General features: G+C 33.6%; 1 protein-coding gene across 1 annotated transcript; it reads right to left on the bottom strand.

Annotated features, from left to right (window-relative positions):
• Positions 1 to 12,137: 12,137 nt before the first annotated feature.
• On the bottom strand, positions 12,138 to 13,989 carry LOC114745001 (phenylalanine ammonia-lyase). Its single transcript, XM_028933144.1, has one exon. The coding sequence runs from the start codon at positions 13,908 to 13,910 to the stop codon at positions 12,207 to 12,209; it is 1,704 nt and encodes a 567-aa protein (XP_028788977.1). The 5' UTR covers positions 13,911 to 13,989; the 3' UTR covers positions 12,138 to 12,206.
• Between the last annotated feature and the right edge of the window lie 270 nt (positions 13,990 to 14,259).

The following is a 14,259-nucleotide window of genomic DNA, read 5'->3' as shown; positions in this document are numbered from 1 at the left end:
TTAATTAGGTCACTTTATAAAGTAAAATAAAATAAAAATTGATCATATAGATATGTAACCCTCAAATTATTATATGTATCCGGACCCTTCTTTTGCAGTATCCTGGCTTGATGTGGTTTGTTGTGGATCTTCGTGTTCCTAATGATAATTTGGATGAAGGAGAAACGAGTAGGATTCCCAATCCAGTCTGTGATCCAACAACTATCCACTACTAGAAAAAAGACCTTTAACGTCGCAAACTAACGGCGGTTCAGCAGAAAAACGAAGTGGAAAAAAACGCGGTGGCATTTTTGTAAATAAGTTGAAGGGGTTATGAATTTCCACGGCGGTTCTTTAAAGAATCGCCGTTAAAAACACTTTCCACGGCGGTTTTATTGAAAACCGCCGTGGAAAGTGTGTTCTTCTACCCACTTTCGGCCGCTCGACTCCTCACTTTCTTTCTCATTTCTTCAGTGCGCCGTGGTCCCCCTCTGCCCCACCACCGTAAAACTGCCATTACCGGCCATTCCCGCCTCTAGCCCACCGTTTAAACTCCTCCATTGAGCCCTTGGAGCCTTGCCGCCGTGCGCCGCACTCCGCCGTGGTCGACCGCGCCTCCCATTTCCGTCGGTTCTTGCTCAGCCGTGGTCCACCACTGAAAACCGGTCGTACCTTCCACTATCTAACCGAAGACCGGTCCGTTGCCGCCGTCCGCCGCCGTCCGCCGCCGCCTCACTTCGCGTTTGAAGCTTCTTTGCTTTGTGAGTATCCTCTTCTTTCATTCTTTTCAATTTTTCTTGGTTTGTTGAATGTTTTAGCCATGAAAATCTGTTATATATGAAATGGGTTGTTAATTTTACATTGTGGTTAGCTTCTATTGTTCATTTTGCATTTTTATGTGGTTGAACCGTTGATTGGTGTTAATTGGTAGGCATTAGATGTGAGAAAACTTTAATTCCTTTTTACATACTGTATTAGAAATATGTTAAAATGTTTGGAGTTGATTAATTGTGAAGTTTTTTAAATTTTTTTATAATTTTTTGATATTTATTTCGAATTTTTGATAATTTTTTGTAATAAATATAAGAATTTAGTGATAAATAATCTGTTAGTTATTTTGTGTTTTTTTCCTTCGTTATGAATTTTGATTGATAGTAAAGTATTGTTTAAATAATCTGTAGAACAATGGATCGTAGTTGGATGAAAGCTAGGAGAATTAGCAAGGAATATGAGGATGGGGTTGAAAAATTTCTTGAGTTTGCTCAGAGAAATGCCCCTAGTAAAGGAGATGGATTGTACTATTGTCCTTGTGTCAAATGTTTAAACAATAGTCGACGGAGTATTTCTGAGATAAAAGAGCATCTTATCTGTAATGGGATAAATTTGAGGTATACAAATTGGATATGGCATGGAGAAATTAGAAAGACTACACTGTCTGCAAATGAGAAGGTTGTTAATGAAGACTTTGGTGATAGAATTTCGGATATGTTTCGTGATATAAGGTCTGAATCCTCTACACAGTTTTCTTCCACCTTTGAAACTTTGTGTAGTGATGCAGAGACACCTTTATACCCGGGGTGCAAAGATGATTACACAAGATTGACAACCGTATTGAAACTGATGAATTTGAAGGTAAGAAATGGTTGGACCGATGTTAGTTTTACGGAATTGCTTGAATTGCTGAGTGATATTCTTCCCAAAGGGAATTCACTTCCGAAACGAATGTATGAGGCAAAAAAGATTTTGTGTCCGATGGGTTTGGAATATGAGAAGATACATGCGTGTCCTAATGACTGCATATTATTCAGAAATGATTATGAAGAGTTGAATAAGTGCCCTAAATGTGGGACTTCAAGATACAAAATGAAGAAAGATGATGGTGATTATAATGAGATGACCAAAGGTTCTCCTTTAAAGGTTCTGTGGTATCTTCCAATAATACCACGATTTAAGCGTCTATTTGCTAATGCCACAGATGCAAAGAACTTGAGATGGCATTTTGATGAGAAAATATGTGATGGAAAGTTTACTATGTTATTTTTTATTAACAGATATTTCAAAATACTGCGCTATATCTCATGGATGACATCAACTTGATGAGGGACACTTTGTCAACAACATTGGTAGAAAAAATTGAAATTTAGCTTTCAAATAGATAGGTTATTTGTCAAAAAATTCATTGTTAGATGCTTTCTCTCGGTTCCCTCTTATATTGTTCATGATTTCCATTGTACAAAGAAGTAGTTACTTCTATTTCAGAATTGTTGGACCTAGCTAGCCAATACGTGTTCCTTGGTTACCACTTAGTTCTATTATGTTGGCCGGTTTCCCTATTTTCGAATTGTGTAAAAAAAAATTTCATTGCTGTATATTAACTAGCTAATTGATCTTGTTCTGCGTGATCTGCACTGCCTACATTTGTTTGGAGCTGTAAACTGCAGGGTGGTAAACACGAAAATTTCGCAGAATTTAAAAAAAAAAAAAAATTTAACGGCGGTTATACATATAACCGCCGTTAAAACCCTTTTCCACGGCGGTTAAAAACCGCCGTGTTTTCCTTGCCTTTCAACGTCGCCTTTAACAACTACGCCTTCAAAACCGCCGTTAAAAGCCACTTTTAACCGCCGTTAAAAGCCTTTTTTCTGGTAGTGATCCCTAGAATCATCAGGATCATCAGTTTCCGGTTGAAGAACATTGGAGGAGAGAATTGCAGCATCACTCACCAAAAGTAGTTAAAAGTGAATGATCGAGAAATTGAGAACAACTGGAAAGAAGAAGAATGGTGTGCCATTTTTTTGCTGGGAGAAATTTGAAGATATTGAAGATGTTTCTGCGATTCCATGCCACCATGCTTATCACAAGGTTCGACTTTGTCAAAGGTTTGGTGGTGGTGGTTTTAGGTTATCTTATCTTGCTAACCACTCTACTTATGTTTTGTGTTCTGTTTGTTTGTTTCTTTGTTGTGTTTAATGAAGTTCTGTTAGTGGGTCCTTGATGTTTGTTTCTTTCATATTAAACCAATGCACAAAATGTAACCGTGCATGAGAGAAAAACCAAGAAAAGAATCAAATTGATGATAAAGATAGGCTTCATGCTTGCTTGCCATGTGATGTAACCAAGCTGAGTTCTGTGGGGGAACTGCACAGAAAAAAGATAACCTTTTTGACCAAAGAAAGCCACCTGTTTTGGCTTGGTTTGCAGAACTAATCTAACTGTACAAGTTGAAAAATGAAAAGTAAAGAAAATATGTAGCATTGTATCAGATAAATAATACTTCTCCGATTCTTAATATAAGACCTATTTAATTAATTTGATTATATTAAGGAAGTTAGATAAATTAATTAATTATATGAAATATGACATGTTTTTTCTAAAATACTATAATCATATTTTTTTAATATCCCCCTCCTCTACTTACTTGATTATAGTTGAGAGAGTATCTATAAAGATAATTTAAAAAAATGATAAATATGAAAAATAAATCTTACATTCAGAATCAAAATTAACTTAATAATTAGATTTTATATTAAAGACCAGAGGAGTACTAACAAAAAAAAAAGGTAGGAAACCCAGTATAGTTCTTCTGCCTGGTTATGACATATATCCTTAAACCCAATAGAACTCGGAGAACCCAATACTTTTTTTTCTATATGATCATTGAAATACTTATTTATATTGCCAGATTATATATTACTTTATAAATTATACAATTTAGTTGAAAAAAATGACAAATATATATTTTAAAATAATTTATTTAGCTTCCTCAATATCTCCCAATTAATCAAATAAATCTTATATTAAAATTCGTTTGGAAATTGTACAAAGTTTTGTGAATAGGAAAGATGAGTCAGTTACATTAAAGGTTCAACCACTTACCCCAATAACGAAGATCTGAAAACTCATTTAAGAAAGTTTATTCAAAACTACTGAATATGAATCACTCGAAGTCTACACTGAATCATGGTTTTAAAAGATAAATAAATCAAGCTGATGTCTTTAAATTAAAAAATCAACGATAATTACACGACTTTCTTTTAGAATATATATGTATATGAGGAAGGGACAAGAGGAAAGGGAAGCAAGTGGCCAACATGATTAGACATCTAACCCCCATTTTTTGTCATTTATCCCATCAAATTTACATGGGCACTTCCACTTTCATACAAGTCATTATTCATTTATTTATTACTATATTTACTCCTTTAATTTTGAAAAAGATATATTTGGTCTTTTAGCCTGAAAATTGTTAGGCTTAAATGATAATTTTTTTTTTATATAAATCATTATTGTTTTGAAAAATAAACTTAATGTGCTAGCATTTGAGCATGTTTTATCAACATTTAAGATTTCAGTGTCATCATTTTTTATTGATAGGTTTAAGATCAAAGGTAAAAGTATACTTTTTTAAAGTTAAGAGACCAAATTAAAATTTTTTACAAAGTTAAAGGACTAAATGTAGACTTTAACTTTTATTTATTCAAATGTTGATTAAAAAAAATCTACAATAATTGTGGAGCGGGAAAGGCAATTGGCGAAAAAGGAGGAAAAATGAAAATGTATATTTAAATTAGTTTTAATTAAGGTTAGATAGAGAGGAATTTATGGGATGGATCCCACCCCCACAAAATTATTGAACCGAAGAAAGAACAATTTCTGACATTTGTTCAATCGTATATATGATATATCCGAATGCGGTGCCTTATCTGTTATTTAAATAATGAGACTTTAGATCTTTTAAAGAATTTAATTTTAATATGCAAGTGAGCTAGGGCCCCTTTTGTTCAAAGGAAAATATCATTTAATTTGTATTAATAAACTTTGATAGCCAGTGGACATAAAATTCATGATGCACGGCAAATAATATACATGGTTCCAAATTAGATTAAACTTTGATAACAGTACTGAAATAAGATAGGGGGAAACTATGGTATTGGAATGGTATATTTGAAAGCCATAAAAAATATTTTTTTTAAAGTATCCCTTATAAAAAAAAAAATTAAATTACCTGTCTTGCCCTCTATCCTCTCCTAGAATTCACCCCATAAGACAAAATTGAAATGAAACTAAAAAGAGGCGTTTTGAATGCCCAGAAAACACGTCTAAAAATTGCTTTTATGTAAATTGGGATAAAAATCCTCTCATATACTTATTTTATATATCGTAAAATCATTTTTAAAACGATGGCCTAAGCTTTAGTAGCCTGTGAACTCTTGCAATAAGATGCAGGATAAGAAAAATAACAGAAAAATACTTGTTAAATTTCAAAAAGACAAATATGTCATGTTGACTATTCTTGTAATGATTTTAGCTACTCTTATCATTATTTTGATAGGTCAAAAATTGTCAAACTAACCTATTTATCATTTGAAATTCAATAAGTATTTTTCTGTCATTCTCCATATATTACGTACAGTATATACAATTATTATGTATGTGTTTAAGAAAGCCAAAACAAGAATCTGATTTTTAAAAAAATAAAGCCAAAGCAAGAAGATGTTATGAAGACAATGAATGGTTGAGATAATTAATTAATTATTGATTATTGATTGGTTGACGGCGTCCATGTTTCTGCAAATCTGTTGGCTGTTCAATTGAAAAAGAATATAATATGGTTATGTGCCACAATGGAGATCTCTTCTCTCACATGCCACTTAGGAAACATGTAAATCTGTTGGCTCTTTTACTTATTTATATATATTCCCATTTATTTTCTCTTATTCTGTTCATACACACACACACACACACACTCATTCATGCACGTAACCTTGTTCTTTTGTTCTTCATCTCTGTCAATACAAGCGGCATCAGACAAAATTTGTGCTTCCACCACCTAATTAAACAAAATAAATAAAAGTGAAACATTTTAATATAAGTAACAATGTAATCATTCAAGCTCTATCTGTCATCATAGTCAATGATCTCTAGCATGTAGCTAATTTCTATCTTCATGGAAAGAAGAGTATATATATACATGTGTGTGTGCTTGCAGTTTAAATATAGCAAACACAAAATTATCATGAGTTAGAAAACTAGCAGTCAAAAGTTGCATTTTGAAACTACTTCTGATTCTGATTCTTAATATAAAATCTACTTAATGAAAATGTAACTTAATCTTCCTAAATTATCACTATATAGCATTGGTTATATGTCAATTTATAAATTAAATAAATTAGTTTGGGGAAATAAAAATGATAAATATTAAAGACAAAATGAATTGGCTATTTATATTTAGGATGAAATGTAACTCCCAATTGCCTCTTATATTAGGGACCGGAAGGAGCATGTTCTTCTTGTTTTGTTTCTCTTTTTCCTAGCATGAACATGACAATGTGCTAATTAATTTAAGTTTTTCCAACTTGGGCATCTAGCACTCACACAGACATCACACACTCTCTTACCAAATTTCCTAATCATCGGTATAGTTCAGAGTTACAACAAATGTGGAGTCATTGATATTATTGTTAATGAGACCAACCAAAGCAAGGTTTATAGTAAAGTTTATCTTAATGTTGTACTCAAGCTACTGACCGCCACGTTATGCACGACTGTGTTTCTTTTAATAAATACCATGTTCTTGTCCTTTTGTGCTAAGCCACTGACTCTATATAACTTCCCAAACTCTATTCTTCCCCCATGGTACCTCGCAAACTGTGATCCCTTTCTCTTCTCCTCCTCCTTGTCCTTCTTATTGTCTTTCTTCTTCTGCGATTAGTTGAGGATATGATGATGAAGTTGAAGACCAAACTGTTGAGAAGAGAACTTGGTGCATTATTGAGAAAGAAGGTAAGTATTGGTAGAGTTGTGAAATGGGTTAGGTTTTGCTGTTGCTTTGATGAAGAGGGAAACATACCAAAGATGTTCCAAGAGGTCACGTAGCTGTGTATGTGGGAGAAGATTGCAAGAGATATGTGATTAGGGTTTCTGTGGTGAACCATCCACTGTTCAAGACATTGCTTGATCATGCCGAGGATGTTTTTGGATTCAGCAATGCCTCTAAACTCCATATTCCTTGCAGTGAGAGGATTTTTCTAAACATCCTTCATAATGCTGCTCTTCTTCAACCTTAAAAGTTCTTCGTTTGATTATTCAGTAGTATCAGATATCCGATGATTGTACTGAAAGCGAAAGATCTTCAATTAAGTTTCTTTCATGCGTTAGAGTTCATGATTAACTATTGGAATCATATTGTTTCAATGATTTGTATTGCATATTATCGCTGGAAACTCCAAAACTTCAAGCCTGCCGGCATAAAGGCTATGTTTGGTGATATCATAGAATATATAAATATATATTTCTTGGTTTGTAAAAGAATACAAAAAGATATACGTAATGTTTACTATACTCGTGATATTATTACTAAAAGTAAAGGGAAAAGAGACAAGAGGAAAACAAGACAAATGTACGTAGTACTATATGGTGGAGAAATAGGATTCTCAAATCACAAGAAGTAATTTATTAGAGTACAAATAAATGTTGGGTGATCATGTGAAGAAAGACATTGAATAAGTGTAATAAAACAGAACAAGTTATTGATTTTGCTGCATGTTTGGGAACATTCACCAACTTCGGGTAAGATAGAACCAAAAGGAAAGGAATATGCAAACTCAGTCACATTAAATTAACGTACACAAGTACATTAAGATGCCACGTACGAACATTTTATTATTACTTATTATCATCCAAGACAGCTTAATAATGGTTGTTACTCCAAAGTTAATATATGTGGGTAAGATTTTGTTCTTTTCCCACGTTGGTGTTTGTCTGTACACAATTACACGTGTACATGTGTGTAGGTCTTCTGATTTTCTTGTCGGATATTGATGAAGGGATATTTGGTAGCTTATGAGATAACTATAATTTTAGGTTCATAATTGATTTTGGGAGAATTACAATGAGATCTTGTAAGAAACGAAAATAATTGCTAGTGAGGCCTAATGACAAGTGATTATATTGCAGGTTGCTCTGTTGTCATTTTCAACTTTAAAATTTGTCATTGCAAGTTGTTCTGTTGTCATTAGGATTTTTTAGTAACTATGTTCTTTACTTGGTACTTCATTACAATTCTCCCATTGATTTTGATGTACGCATGGATGTTTGGATGAAAGAAAACCTTAAGGGTTTAATACCATTTTTAATCTATAAAATTTAATCTCATTTTGATTTTAGTGGTTTTGATTATTGAAATCTTGTTTTAGGAATTAAAAACAAAAAAACATTGTTTTGAGGATTAGAAATCTTTAGACAGACTAAAATAAAGTCAAATTTCAAAGATGAAAATCACTAGTTTAAAATTTTAGGAATCAAAACTAAAACGAGATTAACTTTCAAAGACTAATGATCGTATTAATCCAAATCTTAATTTTAGATGTTATATAAGGGTCTATATTTTACTATTCATTTCTCCCTCATTTTAGTTTGCCGGCTGATATCTTATAACCTAATTAGATATTTCGTGTACGATCCACACACACATATTATTTTTATAATAAGTGTGTGGCAATGTTAATATTAAGCCAAAACAATAATCACTAAAAGATTAATTTAAAAAAATTAATACTAAACTGTTCTTTCCAGGATCATTATAAGTTATTAAATCCGTTTTATATGGCAACAAAAATGAGGATTTGACTCTTTACATATGTATGATTGATGCTCATATTCTTAAAGGAATATGCTGTAAAGTGAAAATTATAAATTTGAGGTTGTCCAGCAAAACAATGTGCAGTTATTCAATGCGATACATAAATCATAGTTACATTTTATAGCCTTTGGAACGTGGGACGAACTTGAAACGACACTGCCATCGAAGAGTTCGAGCATAACTTGTAATCTGTGATATCAGCAATTCAATACTTTGATCGGGAAGCATTCTGGATAAATTCTTAGATGGGAAAAAAAAAAACCTTCAAAACACACGAAAATAACATATTTCACAGTAGTGTCGTGATTTTAAGTCCTTCTCGTTGCTGCAGTTGATTCCAAGAAATACAAAAAGTATGAAAATAGCAGGAAGAATTCTCGCACTCTTGAATCTATGATATGAAAGGAAACGCAAATACAAAGCACTCCAAGAACTGTGGCTTTGGATATCAAAACATGCATGAAAGACAAATAGTAATGAATTGGTGCTGTTTTCAATTTAGGGCGTTATTTTCTTTGAAAAACCGTAAAAAATCAAAAACAGCACAATTTTTGGCCCATAAAATATCAAAGTGTTACTCATAGTGAAAAAAAGGAGGAAAAAATTGGGAATAGAGGCAAATTGAGGGGCATTAGAAATGGAGTAACTAACGCCTCAAATCCAAATTATTGGCACGGTTAGACCATCAGCTGGCGCAAATGTAATGACGCACCCAACTTGCTTCGTCGTCGAATTTAGGGGTGATAATAGGAGCCAGCTTACAGGTTAGAGTTAGACAATCCGAGTTAAAAAGAACTATGTGATAGCAAGCTAGCTTTTAGCCAATTATAACCTGTCATGGTAGATTGATGAGTTGACCTACTAACCCGCTAACTATTATTTACTTTTTTGAAAAAAAATTATAGTATTTTTATATAATATAAACAAATTATTTTTAAAAAATTATTTTTTCTTCAAATGCTTGAGTGAAAACACCAAATAAATCATTGAAATATTTTTTTTAATTTTTTAGATAGGATATAAAATGTAATAATATAATTATAAGGATTAATAAAAATTTAAAAAATAAATGTAGGTTAGCCGTGGGTTGGCAGCAAGGTTGTCAAACTCACGACTTTAAGCAAACTCGTGATAATGATATAAACTCGGACTGTAAACTCGAATCATGAACTCGTAAGAGTTTGCTTTTATTAATAAATTGGTATTAAAAGTATATAATCAAACAATTAATATATAAAAAATGAGAACAATTTTGTTTATATATATTTCTAATTTAAATAATTGAAATTATATCCATCAATGTTCATAATTTATCACATTCAACAAAAAAATTTCTATAAAATTCATATATAAAGTCACTAAACATAATCAAATTTAAAAATTTAGCATGAGTTTAAAAATAAGCTGACATGATTTCGTAAGCTAAAAACGTAAAAATAGTAGACTCGATAAATGAACTCGTAAGTTTAACTAAGTTTACAATTATCACAAGTTTAAGAGCTAATCAACATGATTTTGTTAGTTAGAAACGTAAAAACGTTAAACTCAGAGAGTCAACTCACGAGTTTGACAATATTGGTTGGCGGAGTAACTCGCAGTGGATTGTTGGTCTTACGGTGCAAGTTAAAAAATATCGTTTGCTGACGGATTGGCTCAACCCCATTCTTTTTGGCAAATTGGCAGGTTGGATCCTTGCTAGCTGTAATCGGATTGAAGCAGCCTGAGAAGGATGATTGGCGTGTTTGTAAATTTCTCAACGAATGATGTTCTCATATTTTATCACATTAGGGCACTGCTTTGTGAGAATGTCATTGGACGAAGAACAGCCCAACACAGGGTTCATATATTGTCTTATTCAATTTTTATGCATGTAATTCTTTTCGTTGGATTCCAATGATCAAATGGGCCGTCGAATGACCAGCACATAATTATTGATGGATTGGGTTTTAATGCCAGGCCCAAACCGTGAAGCCCATTAGAACCAAAAGGGAAGGAATATGCAAACTGAGTCACAAATTGTTGGCTGAAAATTCAAAAATCATTTGTAATAATTTTCTTAATTTGGTCCAACGATTATTCAGTTTGACTACTTATAAATGAAATTATAGTTAATAAAGTTGTTGTGTTAATTCATCATCACTAAAGTTAAAAATCAGTGACACGCTATGTTATGGTGACTACATAATAGATTATCCAAATAATTTTTTATATTATTACATTTGTCAATTATTAATTACAATCAGAATAAATTTATTCATGTTATTGAAAATGATTTTCTTTGTGAGAATCCAAAAACAATAAAATATAAATTAATATCAAATGATCAAAGTGAGAAAAACGAAGATAACTTGTATGCGAAACTAAATTGATAGGATGAAGAACTAAATTTTCAGAAAATCATTTTCATAACAAGAAATTGAAATAAAGATGTAAAAAAATCAAAGGCAATCATTTTAGGAAATAAAATTTTTTAGAGAAGATTTAATGTATTTTATCGAGGGGCAAATAAGCCTTTTTCACAAGAATTGCAAATCACACCTAGGTCCCTTGAGATATCTGAGTAATAAATAAAATTCGGAAACTTGTATGTATCTAATTTTTTACTTGAAACTCGTGGCTAGTTTTCAATCAGCCCATGTCCTTATCAGGAGTTAAAAATTTTTTTTAAAAAAACAAACTTGTCTATGATTAAAAAAAATGCCAATACAAACACAGCCGTATGAATTAATTCATTAAAATGTCCACTTATTGAATGTTACGCAAATATGCATATGCGTAGATATTTATAAATTTGATTCATATGCTTACAAGTTGTTGAATTGAAGAACTCGATTCACCTAACCACCTACAACTACCCCACATTCGCCTTCCCCGCACGTCACTCTATCACCTTCAAAAAGGATAGAGACTTTTCCATAGTTTCCGTTATCAAGTAAATTATTTCATACTGCGTCGGTTTCTTAGATACAAAAGCTATATAATTAATTTGCAGATGTCTGTAATGGTTGAAAAAATAAATAAGCTCTTTATTTGTAGTAGATGTGGCTCGGATCATTACCTTGATGAAAAACCCCATTTCATATATGCAAAAAAAATTTATTAATTTGAGAGACAAAATAGGTTAATATCTTATATTTAAAATCAAAACAAACACTCAAACTATCTCTTTGTACCATTTTAGTCTTTATTATTTTTTACTTGTAAGAGTTTCTCACATACTAACGAGAGTATTAAATAGATAAAATTTTTCACTTTTATTTTTATTAAGAAAAGCATTAAATATTAATGTATTTTTTTCTCACCCATTCCCTCTCTCTTCATATGTGTGTGCATGCACCTCAAATATCAACTGAGTCTTGTAAGATTTGGATCACTTTTCTTGCCTAAATTACAATGATTTGTGCAGAACAGAATTGAGAGAGAGAGATGATAGATATTATTATTACATGCTATCAAAAAAAAGATATTATTACATTCTCAAACGTGTTCAGCAGCATTTTATACCCTTGCATTATACAGAAACTATAATATTATATTGATAAAAATATACTTTTTGAGGAAAAATTTATGGGTTAAAACCATAATCCTAACATATTGGCAGAGGAGCCCCATTCCACTCCTTGAGGCACTCCAATAAAGGATCAATCAACTTTCCTGCACACATCGCGGTGAAGACCGTGTCAAATTCTTCACCAGGTGACCTCACTTTCTCACCTGTTAGCAAACCAGTACCAAGTTCTTCTCTCACAAATCTGTACAGTGGATAAGACCTGCATTCTTTGATCCTGTTAGGGATGGCACATTTTCCATTCTCGACCTCAATTCTTGCATTTTCTACTTCTCCGGGCAAATGGATCCTGAGTTCTTCCTCAAAAGCTGCAATCTTCGAGAAAATGGAGGTGCTTGAGTCCTTTTCTCTGTCACCATTTTGCAGTGCATGATCAACCAGAACTTGTCTCAGTTTCTGCATTAATGGGTATGTTGCGCTGCAAGGATCATCAATGTAAGCAAACACATGCTCACGGTCCACCACTGTGAGTAAATCCTTTTCGCAGAATCTTGAAGGGAGTAATTCTCCATTGACACCCATTGTTAGGACTTTCTTGGCCGCTTGGTTCACAGTGTTCTTCACAGTGCTCTTTAAGTTCTCTTCCAAATGCCTCAGATCTATGGCTTGGCATAGTGCAATTAAGAAGGTGGAGGACATGAGCTTCAGTATGTCCACAGCTTCAGCTGTTTTTCTTGAGGAAATTAGCCCTAAAGAGTTCACGTCTTGGTTGTGTTGCTCTGCGCTCTGAACATGGTTTGTGACAGGATTGGCAAGGAATTGAAGCTCTGAACAGTATGAAGCCATGGCGATTTCAGCTCCCTTGAAGCCATAATCCAAGCTCGGGTGTCGGCTAGCAGAGAGGTTTGAAGGCAACCCATTGTTGTAAAAGTCATTGACAAGCTCAGAGAATTGGGCAAACATGAGCTTTCCAATGGAAGCAAGGGCCAGGCGAGTGTTGTCCATTGAAACGCCAATTGGGGTACCCTGGAAGTTTCCTCCATGAAGTGCCTTGCTCCTTGAAACATCAATCAATGGATTGTCATTCACAGAGTTGATCTCTCTCTCGATCATCTTTGTCGCTTGTCTGATCACTTCAATCTGCGGTCCAAGCCACTGAGGAGAAGTTCTCAGAGCATACCTGTCTTGTTTAGGCTTCTGAAGAGGATCAATCTCATGGAGCTGCTGAGCTGCCTTAACATAAGAGCTTCCATCTAAAATGTGTTCCATTATAGCAGCGGCCTCAATTTGGCCAGGATGGTGTTTCAATTTATGTGTCAAGTGGTCAGTAAACTCTGGCTTGCCCTGCATAACCTCGGCGAAAATTGCAGACAAGACTTCCGACAGGACACCCAGAATGTTTGCCTCGAAAAGAACCATGGAGGCTAAAGCAGATCCTACGGCAGTACCATTAACAAGAGCCAAGCCCTCTTTGGGCTGCAGTTCAAAGAAACCTCCACTGATTCCTGCGAATTGAAAGGCTTCTTTAGGAGAGAGGACTTTACCGTCAGGACCTATGGATTTGGAGTTGGGTCGGCCGATCAAGAGGCCGGCAACGTAAGACAGAGGTACGAGGTCCCCTGAAGCAGTGATGGTGCCCCTGAGAGGAAGGCATGGAGTTATGTTGTGGTTAAGGAACTTGGTCATGGCTTCCAAGATCTCAAATCTGATGCCGGAGTATCCTTGAAGAAGAGTGTTGATTCTGACCAGCATAGCGGCTCTTGTGGCTGTGTGAGGCAACATGTGAGACGATTCCGTGCCATTGCCGAAGATGCCAGCATTCAAGAATCTGTTGCACCATCAAAATCAAAATTTTATTAGAAAAAGAAGAGGTAATAAGTTTCAATAAGAAAGGATAAAATCTTGTTATATTATGATATTCTCTCATGACTGTTTCATTCAAAATTTCAAGATGAGATATGAACACAGACTTAATTGTATTAAGAGAACTTAGTTGTATCCTAAAAGATATTAAATTGAAATTTTTAATTAAACGGCTTAACTAAAAATTTTGAAATTAAAAATATAAAATTAAGCATAAAATATTATTTCCGATCCTAATTACAAACGATTCTTATAATTAAAACCGGAG

This window comes from Neltuma alba, unplaced genomic scaffold (genome assembly GCF_004799145.2).
Source record: "Neltuma alba isolate B1F8T4 unplaced genomic scaffold, ASM479914v2 tig00004508_pilon, whole genome shotgun sequence".
Lineage (NCBI taxonomy): Eukaryota > Viridiplantae > Streptophyta > Magnoliopsida > Fabales > Fabaceae > Neltuma > Neltuma alba.
Note: the sequence above shows the minus strand (reverse complement) of the source record. Positions and strands in the feature narration are given on the sequence as shown.